This window comes from Scyliorhinus canicula, chromosome 14 (assembly GCF_902713615.1).
Source record: "Scyliorhinus canicula chromosome 14, sScyCan1.1, whole genome shotgun sequence".
Classification (NCBI taxonomy): Eukaryota; Metazoa; Chordata; class Chondrichthyes; order Carcharhiniformes; family Scyliorhinidae; genus Scyliorhinus; species Scyliorhinus canicula.
The window spans coordinates 7,568,936-7,586,406 of record NC_052159.1 but is presented as its reverse complement, the minus strand read 5'-3'; the positions used below and the strand labels follow the sequence as shown (position 1 = coordinate 7,586,406).

General features: G+C 48.6%; 1 protein-coding gene across 3 annotated transcripts in view; it reads left to right on the top strand.

Moving 5' to 3' along the window:
* The window catches only part of aamdc (adipogenesis associated, Mth938 domain containing), a 64,251-nt gene extending 54,440 nt beyond the window's left edge, over positions 1-9,811 (top strand). For all 3 annotated transcript variants that reach the window (XM_038818097.1, XM_038818096.1, XM_038818095.1), the window contains one exon: positions 9,476-9,811. In XM_038818097.1, coding sequence (XP_038674025.1) covers positions 9,476-9,616 — 141 coding nt within the window. In that variant the 3' untranslated portion in view covers positions 9,617-9,811. The remainder of the gene's footprint in view (positions 1-9,475) is intronic.
* Positions 9,812-17,471: the final 7,660 nt, after the last annotated feature.

Below are 17,471 nucleotides of genomic sequence, written 5' to 3'. Positions count from 1 at the left end.
CCTGCAGAAAACAGCCTAAAACGAAAGTAAAAAGCTCAGCCCAGCTCCACCCACTCTCTGACATCACTGCAGTAGTAAGAACCCATTTCTTGAAGGCACTCTCACATGACATATGGATCAGTTAGCAGCTGGTGGGGGGGGGGGGGGGTTCTTCTGCTACCCTTTCTACTTTGTGTTGTTTTACTTTTATGTATGCAATGTTTAAAAGGAAAAAAATATTTATAAGAAAATAATACTTTTCAAGATACCAGAGGATGAATCTCCTTGGGTGCTGCTCATGGTCATCACCAGTGCCTTTGCAAGATCCTCCACATCAAGTGGCAAAAAAGACTGCCCAATGGCAGTGAACTATCCCAACATTGAGGCGTTAATCACTCAACTCCAGATGTGCTGGGCGGGACATCCTGCTCGTATGCCCGACACCAGACTGCAGAAGAAACTGCTTGCCTCGGAATTCCGTGGCGGCAGGACACCCCCAGGCAAATAGCAGAAACGCTATTCATGGACCCCTAGGGGTCAAACAATCCCGGCTGACACATGGGACACCCTGGCTTGTGACCGATCAAAATGGAGAAGGCACACTCGGGAAGGCACTCAGCACATCGAGGGACTTCGCTGGGAACAGGCAGAGGTGGCGGGGCCAGTGCACAAATCTCCAAACAACCCATCTACCCAGCCCTTCAAATGCTACCTGCCTGCCCCTCGTGCGGTAGAGTCTCCAGACCACGCAGGGCTAGGCAGCCATTTCAAAACCCCTTTCAACAAATCAGAAGTAAGTCACTCTCGATTCCAAGGGGCTGTCTGAGATGAAGATTTAACTTCCCTCCTTATGAGAAGCAATTGTGCGTTTGAAAAACAAAAGACCGTGTTCTGTGGCATGTTTCGTCTCGTTTTTGTGGCTTAGTTCCACATGAGCTGATCAGTTGAGGCATTGAGATACTCCCAATGGATTCCTAATCTCTGCTGTCTTCAAGGATGGAGGAATCTTGGAAAGGAATGGTCAAGGCACAACTTTCATGCCGATTGCAGATGAAAACATCGGAGGTTGGGAAGCGTGCCATTTCCCTCTTTAATTCAGTGATAGGGAGTAAGGAACAAAGCTGTATTGTTAATAACATTGGGGGGGGGGGGGGGGGGGGTGGAACTAAAAGGTAACAGTAAAACATCAGATAAAATCAAGTGAGATGAACCAACCTATTTTTTTTTTTTTACAACCCGTTTCTAAATCTAACAAGTCCCAGCTGGCTGGCCTTCTGTGTTCCTGTGACTGTTCTGACCGAGCAAGTGGGAGTCAGAAAATAGCGACTCATTAATGAAGGGCAGCACGGTAGGCACAGTGGTTAGCATTGTTGCTTCCCAGCTCCAGGGTCCCAGGTTCGATTCCCCGCTGGGACACTGTCTGTGCGGAGTCTGCACGTTCTCCCAGTGCCTGCGTGGGTTTCCTCCGGGTGCTCCGGTTTCCTTCCACCATCCCGAAAGACGTGCTGTTAGGTAATTTGGACATTCTGAATTCTCCCTCTGTGTACCTGAAAAGGTGCCGGAATGTGGCGACTAGGGGCTTTTCACAGCAACAGGGTCCCAGGTTCGATTCCCGGCTTGGGTCACTGTCTGTGTGGAATCTGCACGTTCTCCCCGTGTGTGCTTGGGTTTCCTCCGGGTGCTCCGGTTTCCTCCCACAGTCCAAAGATGTGCAGGTTAGGTGGTTTGGCCATGCTAAATTGCCCTTAGTGTCCAAAATTGCCCTTAGTGTTGGGTGGGGTTACTGGGTTATGGGGATAGGGTGGAGGTGTTGACCTTGGGTAGGGTGCTCTTTCCAAGAGCCGGTGCAGACTCGATGGGCCGAATGGCCTCCTTCTGCACTGTCAATTCTATGATAACCTCATTGCAGTGTTAATAAGCCTATTGTGACAATAAAGATTGTGAGAAGGAGGCTGCAGTTGAGAGGGCCCACCACATGATGGCAGTGACGGCAACCTGATGTCAGTAAAATGTTTGGCTCTGCGGAGGATCTGAATTTAAATATAATTGTTTAGAAACAATCTTTCTTGTGAAGTAAAAGATGAGCCCGAGCTGTGCGAGCGTGAATGTGGTACCCTGTGAATGGTTTTCCTTATTTCACCAAGCTTTGTAATAGAACCTAAGATCCCACAGCACTATTCATAATATAGAATCATACGATTTAGGAGGAGCTATTCGGCCCCTCGAGCCTGCACCGCCAGTCAATATAATCATGTCTGATCTGATTGTGGTTTAACTCCACGTTCCTGTCTGTCTCCGTAACTCCTGACTCCCTTGTCAATCCAAGGTCACCTATCTCAGTCTCGAATATATTCATTGATCCTGGGTAGCTCGGTGGCACAGTGGTTAGCACTGCTGCCCCACGGCGCCACGGACCCGGGTTCGATCCCAGCCCCGGGTCACTGTCCATGGGGAGTTTGCACATTCTCCCCGTGTCTGCGTGGGACTCTGCCCCACAACCCAAAGATGCGCACAATAGGTGAATTGGACATGCTAAATTGCCCCCTTAATTGGGAAAAAAAATTATGAACTTCTTCCCTCATGAAATAAATTCACCTTTAACTTGTCTCACCTCTTTCAAATAAAATACATTGCTACAGGTATCCGCAGGGTTCGCGTTATGCCTGCGTTTTGTGGGCCGTGTGTTTTTGTAGCGTATGTGGAACATGCTTTATTCCAATCCAACTCTTTATCCTGTCCACCAGTGACTGTGTTGGTACTGTTTCCTGCTCTCCCCTGGACCTGGAAAAGTTCATCAATTTTGCCTTCAATTTCAAAACCTCACATGGTCCATCTCCGACACTTCCCTTCCCTAACTTCTCTCTCTCCATTTCTGGGAAGAGGTCATGTATTAATATTCATAGAATTGACAGTGCAGAAGGAGGCCATTCGGCCCATCGAGTCTGCACCGGCTCTTGGAAAGAGCACCCTACCCAAGGTCAACACCTCCACCCTATCCCCATAACCCAGTAACCCCGCCCAACACTAAGGGCAATTTTGGACACTAAGGGCAATTTATCACGGCCAATCCACCTAACCTGCACATCTTTGTGACTGTGGGAGGAAACCGGAGCACCCGGAGGAAACCCACGCACACACGGGGAGGATGTGCAGACTCCGCACAGACAGTCACCCAAGCCGGGAATCGAACCTGGGGCCCTGGAGCTGTGAAGCAATTGTGCTATCCACAATGCTACCGTGCTGCCCATTCATTATAAGTCCACCAACTCCCAGAGCTAGCTTGACCATACATCCTCACACCTTACTCCTGGAAGGACGCCATTGCATTCTTCCAGTTTCTGCATCTCCGTTGCACTGTTATGATGATGCTCCAGATCGGCACTTCTGACACGTCTTTCTGCTCACCCGAGAATTTCCCCCACTATGGTTGACAGCTATACCCGCTATGCAGACTGGGTACCCGCTATGTAGACTGGGTACCCGCTATGCAGACTGGGTACCCGCTATGGAGACTGGGTACCCGCTATGCAGACTGGGTACCCGCTATGCAGACTGGGTACCCGCTATGCAGACTGGGTAACCGCTCTGCAGACTGTGTACCCGCTATGCAGACTGTGTACCCGCTATGCAGACTGGGTTACCCGCTATGGAGACTGGGTACCCGCTATGCAGACTGGGTACCCGCTATGCAGACTGGGTACCCGCTATGCAGACTGTGTACCCGCTATGCAGACTGGGTACCCGCTATGCAGACTGGGTACCCGCTATGCAGGCTGGGTACCCGCTATGCAGACTGGGTACCCGTTATGGAGACTGTGTACCCGCTATGCAGACTGGGTACCCGCTATGCAGACTGGGTACCCGCTATGCAGACTGGGTACCCGCTATGCAGACTGAGTACCCGCTATGCAGACTGGGTACCCGCTATGCAGACTGGGTACCCGCTATGCAGACTGGGTTCCCGCTATGCAGACTGGGTACCCGCTATGGAGACTGGGTACCCGCTATGGAGACTGGGTACCCGCTATGCAGACTGGGTACCCGCTATGCAGACTGGGTACCCGCTATGGAGACTGCGTACCCGCTATGCAGACTGGGTACCCGCTATGCAGACTGGGTATCCGCTATGCAGACTGGGTACCCGCTATGGAGACTGGGTACCCGCTATGCAGACTGGGTACCCGCTATGGAGACTGGGTACCCGCTATGCAGACTGGGTACCCGCTATGGAGACTGGGTACCCGCTCTGCAGACTGGGTAACCGCTATGCAGACTGGGTACCCGCTATGCAGACTGGGTACCCGCTATGCAGACTGGGTACCCGCTATGCAGACTGGGTACCCGCTATGCAGACTGGGTACCCGCTATGCAGACTGGGTATCCACTATGCAGACTGGGTACCTGCTATGCAGACTGTGTACCCACTATGCAGACTGGGTACCCGCTATGGAGACTGGGTACCCGCTATGTAGACTGGGTACCCGCTATGCAGACTGGGTACCCGCTATGCAGACTGGGTATCCGCTATGCAGACTGTGTACCCGCTATGCAGACTGGGTAGCCACTATGCAGACTGGGTAACCGCTATGCAGACTGGGTACCCGCTATGGAGACTGGGTACCCGCTTTGCAGACTGGGTACCCGCTATGCAGACTGGGTAACCGCAATGCAGACTGGGTACCCGCTATGCAGACTGGGTAACCGCAATGCAGACTGGGTAACCGCTATGCAGACTGTGTAACCGCTATGCAGACTGGGTAACCGCAATGCAGACTGGGTACCCGCTATGCAGACTGTGTACCCGCTATGCAGACTGGGTACCCGCTATGGAGACTGGGTACCCGCTATGCAGACTGGGTATCCGCTATGCAGACTGGGTACCCGCTATGGAGACTGGGTACCCGCTATGCAGACTGGGTACCCGCTATGCAGACTGGGTACCCGCTATGCAGACTGGGTATCCGCTATGCAGACTGGGTACCCGCTATGCAGACTGGGTACCCGCTATGCAGACTGGGTACCCGCTATGCAGACTGGGTACCCGCTATGCAGACTGGGTACCCGCTATGCAGACTGGGTAACCGCTATGCAGACTGGGTACCCGCTATGCAGACTGGGTACCCGCTATGCAGACTGGGTATCCGCTATGCAGACTGAGTACCCGCTATGGAGACTGGGTACCCGCTATGCAGACTGGGTACCCGCTATGCAGACTGTGTACCCGCTATGCAGACTGGCTAACCACTATGCAGACTGGGTACCCGCTATGTAGACTGGGTACCCGCTATGCAGACTGGGTACCCGCTATGCAGACTGGGTAACCGCTATGCAGACTGGGTACCCGCTATGGAGACTTGGTACCCGCTATGGAGACTGGGTACCCGCTATGCAGACTGGGTACCCGCTATGCAGACTGGGTAACCGCTATGGAGACTGGGTACCCGCTATGCAGACTGGGTACCCGCTATGCAGACTGGGTAACCGCTATGCAGACTGGGTACCCGCTATGCAGACTGGGTACCCGCTATGCAGACTGGGTAACCGCTCTGCAGAACACCTCCGCTCTGTCCACAAGCATGACCCCGACTTGCTGTTTACGATTTTAACTCACCACCTCGCTCTCACCCTGACATCTCTGTCCTCAACCTGCTGGTGTTCCAGTGAAGCTCAACGCAATCTCGCGGAACAGCAATGCACCTTCCGATTCGGTACTTCGCAGCCTTCTGGATTCAACACCGAGTTCAACAATTTCAGGCCATCCGCTCTGTTCCTAGTTTTGTTTTTTTGCCATGTGCCATTTTGATTCTTGTTTTTCCCTGTTTTTTGCTGTCGGACAGAGCTGTTCATTATTCTGTCATTCAGACTCACTCTGACCCAGTGCTGTGTTTCTTTACTACTGCCATTACCACTCCCTTTGCCTTTTGTTCCATGATATCCTCGTCATTTGATCTCTCCTGTCCTCTACCCTAGCACTTCTCTTTTGTTCATTTCCTCCTTCCCACTCTTGACAATGCAAAACCCATTGCATTTCTACCTCCCTTCAATTATAAAGAAGAATCATATTTGACTGGAACCATTGCTGTTTCTCTCTCCATATATGCTGAGAATTTCCAGCACTGTCTGTTTTTACAGTGAAGTGCTGTCATTCATGAGGGTTACGTTCCTGCAAAACATCGCAAAAGGCAAAATTGCAAAGAGGAACATGCTTTTGAATGTGACTCAGTTAGATAGATTCCAGCTATGCAGGGGTGGCACTGGTTTGGGCAGTTGCTGTATTCTACAATAACTGGTGTTTCTCTTCACTGAAGATGTTAGAGGGAAGGGAGATGGGGGATTAATGATGGGACAAAGTTTACTCGCATGAGGCTTGAAGAATGAATATGTGGCCTGAGTGTTCTCACTTTTGTCTGTAGCCCCTGCTTTACCCCATACACAGGCAAAGTGGCTCAAGGGCCCTTTCTTCAAAGGGCATGAGGGATCTGAGCTTGTGCATGTCCCGGGTGGCTGTCACCACTCATGCCTGTTATGCTCGAGTTTGTTCTGCAATGAGACGGGGGGGGGGGGGGGGAGAGAGTGTATGCAGGAGTCCTGCCAGTTCAGATGGTAATGAGGTGTGGCATATGTGGGACGTGAGCGGAGGGGGAATGTGAGGAGCAGAGTAGATATTGGGGGTAGACCATGGGGATTAGGGTGGCGGAAGACGGCCTTGTTACAGCTGTTGGCAACCCGCAAGGTGGCTGGGTAAGAGATCACCTTTAAGGTGCGAAGAGTCATAGAATTTACAGTGCAGAAGGAGGCCATTCGGCACTTTGAGTCTGCACCGGCCCTTGGAAAGGGCACCATACCCAAGCCCACACCCTCATCCTGTCCCCGTAACCCCACCCAACCTTTTGGACACTTTATCATGGCCAATCCACCTAACCTGCGCATCTTTGGACTGTGGGAGGAAACCAGAGCACCCGGAGGAAACCCACGCAGACACAGGGAGAACATGTAGACTCCACACAGACAGTGACCCAAGCCGGGAATTGAATCTGGGACCCTGGAGCGGTGAGGCAACAGTGCTAACCACTGTGCTACCGTACCGCCCGTACTGTTGGAGAGTGAGTTCTGAGGGAACACTGCAAAGTCAGAGGGGATGGTACCATTGTTGTTGCTGAGTCACGACTTAACCTTTTAGATTAAGTAGGTGATTTACAGTTTGTAAAAAGACGAATGATTAGTTTTCTTTAATACATGGTACAGACAGTATGGAGACGAAAGTAATGGTAAATTGACATCTAGAGTTAATAGTAAAATATTAGAGTTTCATAATTGGATCTCATCGACTGATGGTCTGTCTCTCCTTCCGTCTCCCATTACAGTGCAGGCCAGCTGAGTAATCTGCAGACCAGGCAGGTTCTTCAGTCTGTTGTGCTGCAGTTAGACTTGGAAATGAATGCCCTGGAGCTTCAGGTTGTAAATGCACTGTTTAGTGAGTATCTGAGGCACATAGAACTCAGAGAGAGAGAGAGACTGAGAGAAAGAAAGAAACAGTTTGCATTTATAGCATGGGAGGGTCTCTCCGGTGTTGCCTGTGGCTGGAGTCGATACGAGTGAGATCGGAGAATTTGGAATTCCAGCCAAGACTCCAATCACTTTACAGCGGGACCGGCAAATCCCAGCCACAAACGAGGACAGAAGATTGCGGCCCATGTCTTTCACGGTATTGGGGTGTTCCAACACAGCTCTGCGGCCAATGAAGTACTTTTCTGAATTGTAGTCCTGTTGTAATGTTAGAAACATGACCAGCCATTTTCCGCACAGCTAGCTCCTACCACAACCTTTGTGATAAGGACCAGACGGCCTGATTTAGTGTTTGTTGTGGGATAGTAAGGCTGAGAGAAAGAGGTAGAGGTTTAGGGTGGGAATTCCAGAGATTAAAAACCAAACAAATGACGGACATCATTGGTGGAGCGATCAAAACAGACCTGATCTGCAGTGGTAAGAATTGGAAGAGCATAAGTTTACGGAGGACGTAACAAAGAATAGGATAGGATTTGAATCGGGAAATGAGAATTTTGAATGTCATTGGACTGGGAGCCAATGTGTATTTTTTTCCTGGGATGTGGGTGTCAGCATTTGTTGCCCCTCCAACCCCATCCCTAGTTGCCCCTTGAACTGAGTGGCTTGCTGGGCCATTTCAGAGGGCAATTAAGAGTCAATCACATTTCTGTAGGTCTGGAGTCACAAGATTTCTGCCCCTAAATGGGCTTATGATAGCAATGATAGTTGTGACATGGCGGGATTTATAAAATTGGAAAAGGTCAAATTTGCCCTGAGAGGATCAACACAAGGGTTCTATAAACGGTGGCAGCCTTTTCTGGACTTCCTGGCTCAGAGATAGGTAACTGGGTCAATAGCAGCAGCAACCCGGGGGGGGGGGGGGGGGGGGGGGGTGCATTATTGTAGTGTTTATTCTGTAACTTTATAGTGTGTTAATTTGCGTTGTTGTTAAAATGCTGGGTTGTTCATGGGGATGGGGCGAATGTATATGATTGTTAATATTATTGTTATTTTCGGTATTTTACTAAGGTGCGTTATTGTTGTATAAAAATCAAAATTTCTCAATAAAAATTATTTAAAAAAAAAAAAATGATAGTTGGATTAAATGGGAGATGGAGTAAAGGTTTTTCACTCAAGACAGTGGCAGGGGTCGGGAACCCGCTGCCTAAAAGGGTAGTAGCGACCGAAGCCCTCAACTATTTAAAACGTGTCTATTGAAATCCTGTCATCCCCAGGGCTACGGACCAAGTGCTGGAAAATTGGATAAGGCTGGGCGAGGGGGCCGGGAGAGGTGAGGGTGGGGGTGGCGGTGGTGGGGAGTGCTGTACATTTTTCCAAATTACCTAACTATCTTAAAAGGAGGAGGTGGGGAGAAGGTGGAGGAGTGGCAATATGTGTGTTGCTCCTTGGGAGAGCCAGCACGGACGTGATGGCCTGAATGGCCTTCCTCTGTGCAGTAACAGTTATATTCTATGAATGGCGGGGCAAGCTCACAGAGCCAGGTGACTGACTCCAGCACCTCTTTCTGATTTTGTTTTCTTTTAAGACTCTCCTTAAACCTCTTTTGTTGACTCACCTACCCGCGTATTACCTAAAGTGTCTCTGTGTAAAGTTTTGTCTGATCGCACTCCTATGAAGTGCCTCAGAATTTTTTACTATGTTAAGGACACTGTCATGCAAATTGCTTTTGCTATTGACAGCAAGATAGGATAATGGGGCCAAAAGCCATAAAAGCAACCGTTTACAAATGACGTTCAGAACGAGTGCCAGAAGGAACATTTTAACTAAAAAGTGGTGCCAGACAACACACCGACGATCCAGTCATTGAACATCTAATTGGTAAGATAGAAGCTGACCAATACTGGAGGGTCATGGTTCAATGGCCAACCAAGGTGCTGTTTCCCACCCTTTATCTTCTCTCTCCATCTTGTTTGTTTTTCCTCCTTTGCAGGTTCCCTCCAGAACGCTGGAGTATCTTAAGAACCAAGGGGTTGAGGTGAAAGTCCTTCAGACGGAGGAGGCTGTGCGAGCGTACAACGTGTTGGCCAGTCGGGGTGCACGAGTTGGAGGAGTTTTCCACTCCACTTGCTAAAACTATGGGAGGTTCCCTGACAACACTTTAAGCCCAGCGTGACTTCCTTTGGTTTCACAAGGTGAAACCTGGCCTTGTTGCTGTTATTTCCTTCACATTGCGTAGTTTGAATTACTTAAACAGGACAAGGAGAGGCTTTAAAGGGTGTGTGTGTGTGCATTATGTATTGTATTTCATTAAAATGAATGAAAATCACTTTTTGTCACAAGTGGGCTTCAATGAAGTTACTGTGAAAAGCACCTAGACGCCACATTCCGGCACCTGTTCGGGGAGGCTGGTACGGGAAATGAACCGTGCTGCTGGCCTGCCTTGGTCTGCTTTCAAAGCCAGCAATTTAGCCCTGTGCGAAACCAGTCCATAAATGTAATTCCTATTTCAAACAGGAGTCTCTAGTCTCAGTGTCGACTGCTGGTAGTTTGGTCATTCGAAGCCGGAAAAGAGAGGAGTTAATTTTTACTTGCTGCACTTGGAATATTTCTTCTGTTGTTAAAGGCGTGCATTGAGACATCTTGTCCCCCAGTTTGATTAGTAGTGAGGCGTTTAGTTTCCCATATTGGGCGTACATGAGGCAACTAAATGCAGAGATCTCATTTCAAGCATGTGCTAGCGGAATGGTTTCCCATTGTGAGTAGGGGGTGATGGGTCTGGTTTTCCATTTACAGGATGACTTTGACGATAAGGTTCCCTTGTGACTGACTGTGTGTGAGTGCATCTCTTCTGCAGCTACACTGAGCTTGTCCTGTCCCTACACTGCATCATTGTAAATTGTACCTTTCGCTTTTCGTCTTTATGATAATTCCTCAAGTTGATTTTTGAACAATATAATAAAAATGGAAATGCTGTTGACAGAACAGTTCTGTAGAAGGATCATTTAGATCCGAATCCTTAACCATGTTTCTCGCTCCGCTGCGCTGCCAGACCTGCTGAGTTTATTCAGCATTTTCTGTTTTTATTTCAGATTTTCAGCATCCCCAGTATTTTGCTTTTCATAGAATTTACAGTGCAGGAGGAGGCCATTCAGCCCATCGAGTCTGCACCGGTCCTTGGAAGGCGTACCCTACCTAAGCCAACACCTCCACCAGATCCCCGTAACCACATCTAACCTTTTTTGGACACTAAGGGCAATTTAGCATGGCCAATCCACCAAACCTGCACATCTTTGGACTGTGGGAGGAAACCGGAGCACCCGGAGGAAACCCACGCAGCCACGGGGAGAACGTGCAGACTCTGCACAGTAATATTGTTTGATTATTTTGTTGTTGAAGATTTCCTAAAACCCGTACCCATTATCTAGCAGGTCCTGTATTGAGCTGCAATGCATCATGGGCCTGTGAAATGCAATGGGGATGCATTTGCAAGTACAGTTAGCTCAGTCGGACCACTGTTAGATTAGTTGGGATGGAATTGATAACAGGTTTACTCATCCTGGCCAACAGTCATCCATGAAGGGGATGTTAAGCTCTGGTGATATTTTTTGTGATAAGAACAAGAAAACAAGTCTTAACTTCTTTAACTCCAATTTTATTGCTTTCTACAATCACATCTCCAACACCACAATGCCACCTGTATCCCATTTTATGTACAAGTGTGGTCTATTAAACAATTAAAGCTCCAATTCTAACTTAACCACTGGGGAACATTAACTCTTTCCAATCATGGGAGGGAGGACATGGGTTCAAATCCCCTCACAGCAACTGGTGGAATATAAATTTCATTGATAAATCTGGATTGTGAAGCTGGTCTCAGTAATGGTGCCAAGGAAACTATCATCGATTATTGTAAAAACCCATCTAATACATTAATGTCCTTTAGGGGAGGAAATCTGCCACCCTTACCTGGTCTACATGTGACTCCAGGTCCACAATAATGTGGCGGAATTTGACTTTGAAATGGCCTAGTGACCTACTCTGTTCAAGGGCATTTAGGGATGGGAAACAAACACTGGTCTTGTCAACAAGGCCCACATCCCATTAAAGACAAAGAATAAAAACACCAACAATATGGGTGAAATTGGACGAGAATGGGAAACGCATTATGCATTGCTCGCGTGTTATAGGTGCTGCCTGAATTGTTTTGCCTCAAAAGAACACTTGTCGAGTGTGTTACAGATGTTCCAGCAAGTCACTCCATCTCATTTATGTTCCTCCTACATGTCCTATTCCACCGTTATCTGGTCATTTTCACATTGGTGTTTGTGGGACCTTGCTGTGGTATTGTAAACATTTTTAAAGTACTTAGTTAACGATAAGGCCTTTTGGGACAACCCGAGGTGGTGGAAGGCAGTATATTAATGCCATGGGCGGGATTCTCCCTCAATCGGCAGGGCGGACCGTACCGGCACCAAAGAGCGGTGTGAACCACTCCAGCGTCGGGCCGCCCGGAAGGTGCGGAATCCTCCACACCTCCTAGGCTGGTGCTGGAGGGGTTGGCGCCACGCTAACCGGCGCTGAAGGGCCTCTGCAAGCCGGCGCAGGTTGGCGGATGCGCAGGAGTGCCAGCGTGTTCTGTCACATGTGCAGAACATCTGGCGTGATTCCTGCTCATGCGCAGGGGGTTTCTTCTCCGCACTGGCCATCACGGAGCCTTACACAGGCCGACGCAGAGGGAAAGTGTGCCCCCATGGCACAGGCCCGCCCGCAGATCGGTGGGCCTCGATTGCTGGCCAGGTCACCATGGCCCCCCCCCCCCCCCCCCCCCCCGAGGATTCTGCAAGCCGCCCTCAAAGCCAGGTTCCGCCGGTATGGAACTTGTCTAATCCACGCCGGCGGGTCAAGCCGAAAATGGGCGGCCGCTCGGCCCATCGGGGCCCGGAGAATCACCGGAGGGCCACTGCCAACGGCCCCCGACCGGCGCAGCGCGATCCCTGCTCCCGCCGAAAAACCAGTACCGGTGAATTCGGCAGCCGGTGTTGGAGTGGCGGGGCGGGATTCACGCCGCCACCCCTGGCGAATCTCCAACCCGGCTGGGGGGGGGGGGGGGGGGGGTCAGAGAATTAAGACATGTAGAATGGTTTATTTGACTTCTGATGGTGGACTGGGCAAATAATAATCATCTTTATTATTGTCACATGTAGGCTTACATTAACACTGCAATGAAGTTACTGTGAAAATCCCCTCATCGCCACAGTCCGGCGCCTGTTCGGGTACACTGAGGGAGAATTCAGAATGTTCAATTCACCTAACAGCACGTCTTTCGCAACTTGTGGGAGGAAACCGGAGGAAACCCACACAGACACGGGGAGAACATGCAGACTCCGCAAGCCGGAAATCAAACCTGGGACTTTGGTGCTTTGAAGCAACAGTGGTAACCACTGTGCTACCATGCCACTCTTAGTACAGTCTCTGGTTTGGGACTCAACCCTAAAGACCAGCAAGGTTGCAGGTTCAATCTCTTCCATTGTCAGGTGTTAGCTGTTCTCTGTTGGGACGGCATTACAGAGCCTGGTTCTGGGAGCCCTGGGCTATGGAGAGGGAGGAAATCAGTCTCCATTCCCTTGCCTGATCGCAATCCAGTGCTCACCTACTGGAAGCCAGTCATTTCTTGGTAAGGATAGGACTTGGCAATAGTATTTTGTTGTCCTCTTGATTGATCATCACAAGGCAATTCATAGGCCAGGCTTTTATCTCGATGAGATAATAGAGCATGTGTGTATCAATAGAACCATATCCTAACACACATTCATTGTTTGAGGGAGAGGATATTATTATTGGAGGATGATAAATGAATGAATTACGAATAAGTTATCTCTCTAAGCACACAGTCCAGGCTCATGCACCCACTGGCTGAGAGCCAGGGGCACCATCCTGGGTAGACATAGGGAACCCTTGGCAGTCTTTTAGCCAATATCACTAAATAACAGATTAACTGGACATTTGTGACATTAATGCTTCTGGGAGCTTGCTGTGCCCAAATTGGCCTCAACATTTCCCACATTATAACACCTCTAAACAAAAACCTAGCCGGCTGTGAAGTGATTTGGGATGTCCTGAGGATTTAAAAGGTGTGATGTGAAATGCAGGCTCTTCCTTTCTCGACGTTCCTCCTAATCACACCCACCCTTTTAGAATAACCCTTTCCTTTCTCAACACACAAAGTTCATCCCAATGTTCACAGACCCTTCTGTTCTGCATGCAATGAATGTCTAATGAGGACCGGTTTTATTTTTGAACACAACCTGAGAGCCATTTCCAGCATAAAGCCGGGGATTTGGCCCATTGAGTCTCTGCTAGCTCTGTGTGGAAATAACGGTAAGCAAATTGCTACTTTAAAAATTACATCAGAACTGATGCCATTGTTCAAAGTGAAACATGGGAAGTTATGTCAAAGTATGTTTTGTCTTAGGCATGAAAAGTAACAAAATACTGAAAGGAAGTATAGATGTACTTACAAATGAACTGTAATAAATGCACACAGTGTTCACCTGGCCCCTTGGCTATTTTTAAAACTTGTAGTCACATGACAGAAAGGTTGACGACTCTGTGCAATTTCATCACATGATTAGCCCCACCTCCATACACCCACCATTGGTCACAATCCAGCTCTTGGTCTGTAGCATTGTAGGTAGCAGATGAGGAACATGATAGAATGGCAGAGCAGATTCAGTGGGCCGAATGGCCCAATTCTGCTCCTAAATCTTAGGAACTAATGACCCATCCTCCAGATGCATTTGCCATCCTGCAGCTAATTGACAAGGGAACAGACTCTTTATTATCCTGTTGGCTTAACCGTTGACTTGATGAATGAACCTTTGCTCTCCACCCCCCCCCCCCCCCCCCCCATCCCATCCCATCCCACCATTTGACCCTCTGTCATGCTTTTATCACTTTTGTCAACATACTGTATCAAAAAGCCCTCCTGGACACATCTAACAAATTGCCCTCCATCCAAGCCACTGGCTGGAAGGGATTTCCAGTCTAATTGGGGAAGTTAAAGTCACCCTCACAACTACCTGCTTTTTTCACACCTTTTCAGTACCTGACAACACAACTGCTCCTCTGTCTCCTGCAGGCTATTGGGTGGTCTATAGTACACTCCCAACATTGTGATTTCACCCTTCTTATTCCTAGCTCCATCCATAATGCTTCACTACAAGATCCCTCCAATGTGTCCTTCCTCAACACAGCTGTGATCTGCTCCCTAATCAGCAATGCAACTGCCCCACTTATTTTGTTTCCCCTTCTATCCCGTCTAAAACAACAATTTCCCGGAATGTTAAGCTGCCAATCCTGTCCCAGTAATTGAAATTACATCATAGTTCCATGCAGTAATCCAGGCTCTCAGTTCATCTGTTATACTTCTTGCATTGAAGCAAACGCACTCCAGGCCTCCAGTGCCGCTGAGCCCTGCGGCTTTGTTCTTACTCTGCGCCAGGTTTATCTCAGTCTCACTTTTTCCCCCAGTCTCTACTTTACCGGCCTACTGTTCAGGTTCCCACCCCTCTTCCACACTAGTTTAAACCCTTTCGAACAGCACTAGTAAACCTCCTGGCCGGCATATCGGTGCTCCTCCAGTTCATGTGCAACCACCCTTCTTTTACAGGTCCCACCTTCCCGAGAAGACATCCCAGTGATCCATTTATCTAAAGCCCTCCCTCCTACACCAGCTCTTTAGATACGTGTTCAACTGTACTATCTCCCTGTTCCCAAGCCTCACTAGCACGTGGCACCGGGAGTAATCCTGAGATTACTATCCTAGAAGTCCTGCTTTTTAGGTCCTAACTTAACTCCCTGAATTGGCTTTGCAAGACCTCTTCCCTCTTCCTGCCTATGTAATTCATTCCAATGTGGACAATGACATAAGAACATAAGAACTAGGAGCGGGAGTAGGCCACCTGGCCCCTCGAGCCTGCTCCGCCATTCAATTAGATCATGGCTGATCTTTTGTGGACTCAGCTCCACTTTCCGGCCCGAACACCATAACCCTTAATCCCTTTATTCTTCAAAAAACTATCTATCTTTACCTTAAAAACATGTAATGAAGGAGCCTCAACTGCTTCACTGGGCAAGGAATTCCATAGATTCACAACCCTTTGGGTGAAGAAGTTCCTCCTAAACTCAGTCCTAAATCTACTTCCCCTTATTTTGAGGCTATGCCCCCTAGTTCTGCTGTCACCCGCCAGTGGAAACAACCTGCCCGCATCTATCCTATCTATTCCCTTCATAATTTTAAATGTTTCTATAAGATCCCCCCTCATCCTTCTAAATTCCAACGAGTACAGTCCCAGTCTACTCAATCTCTCCTCATAATCCAACCCCTTCAGCTCTGGGATTAACCTAGTGAATCTCCTCTGCACACCCTCCAGCGCCAGTACGTCCTTTCTCAAGTAAGGAGACCAAAACTGAACACAATACTCCAGGTGTGGCCGCACTAACACCTTATACAATTGCAACATAACCTCCCTAGTCTTAAACTCCATCCCTCTAGCAATGAAGGACAAAATTCCATTTGCCTTCTTAATCACCTGTTGCACTTGTAAACCAACCTTCTGTGACTCATGCACTAGCACACCCAAGTCTCTCTGAATAGCGGCATGCTTTAATATTTTATCGTTTAAATAATAATCCCGTTTGCTGTTATTCCTACCAAAATGGATAACCTCACATTTGTCAACATTGTATTCCATCTGCCAGACCCGAGCCCATTCACTTAACCTATCCAAATCCCTCTGCAGACTTCCAGTATCCTCTGCACTTTTTGCTTTACCACTCATCTTAGTGTCATCTGCAAACTTGGACACATTGCCCTTGGTCCCCAACTCCAAATCATCAATGTAAATTGTGAACAATTGTGGGCCCAACACGGATCCCTGAGGGACACCACTAGCTACTGATTGCCAACCAGAGAAACACCCATTTATCCCAACTCTTTGCTTTCTATTAATTAACCAATCCTCTCTCCATGCTACTACTTTACCCTTAATGCCATGCATCTTTATCTTATGCAGCAACCTTTTGTGTGGCACCTTGTCAAAGGCTTTCTGGAAATCCAGATATACCACATCCATCGGCTCCCCGTTATCTACTGCACTGGTAATGTCCTCAAAAAATTCCACTAAATTAGTTAGGCACGACCTGCCTTTTACGAACCCATGCTGCGTCTGCCCAATGGGACAATTTCTATCCAGATGCCTCGCAATTTCTTCCTTGATGATAGATTCCAGCATCTTCCCTATTACCGAAGTTAAACTCACTGGCCTATAATTTCCTGCTTTCTGCCTACCTCCTTTTTTAAACAGTGGCGTCACGTTTGCTAATTTCCAATCCACCGGGACCACCCCAGAGTCTAGTGAATTTCAGTAAATTATCACTAGTGCATCTGTCTGTTTGCCCTCCAGTTTCAGGATTCCCTGTAGTTATTTAGAGACATCCAGGGTCCAACACCAGGGAGGCAACACACCATCCTAGAGTCCCATTTGTGGCCACAATGGCCAGAAGCTTGGTCAAATAGGTAAGCTTTAGGAAGTGTCTTTATATGAAAGGTAAGGCATTGTGACTTAAGGACTTCAGGCAGTTGATTGGCTGTGACGGGGATTCAGGTGATTGACTGGGGACATGGCTCCAGGTGAGTGACTGAAGTTGATTGGTGGGTGAAGGATTCCAGGTGAACAGCAGATGGCTGGCTGTAGTTAATTGACTGGTATAGGATTCCAGGGGATTGTCTGGTTTAGGGCAAAGGTGATTGGATGGTGTAGGGATAATCAGGGAATTGGCTGGTGTAGGGCTCAAGGTGATTGGCTGGTGTAGAGTTAATCAGGGGATTGGCTGGTGTAGGGCTCAAGGTGATTGGTTGGTGTAGAGCTCAAGGTGATTGGGTGGTGTAGGGTTAATCAGGGGATTGGTTGGTGTAGGGCTCAAGG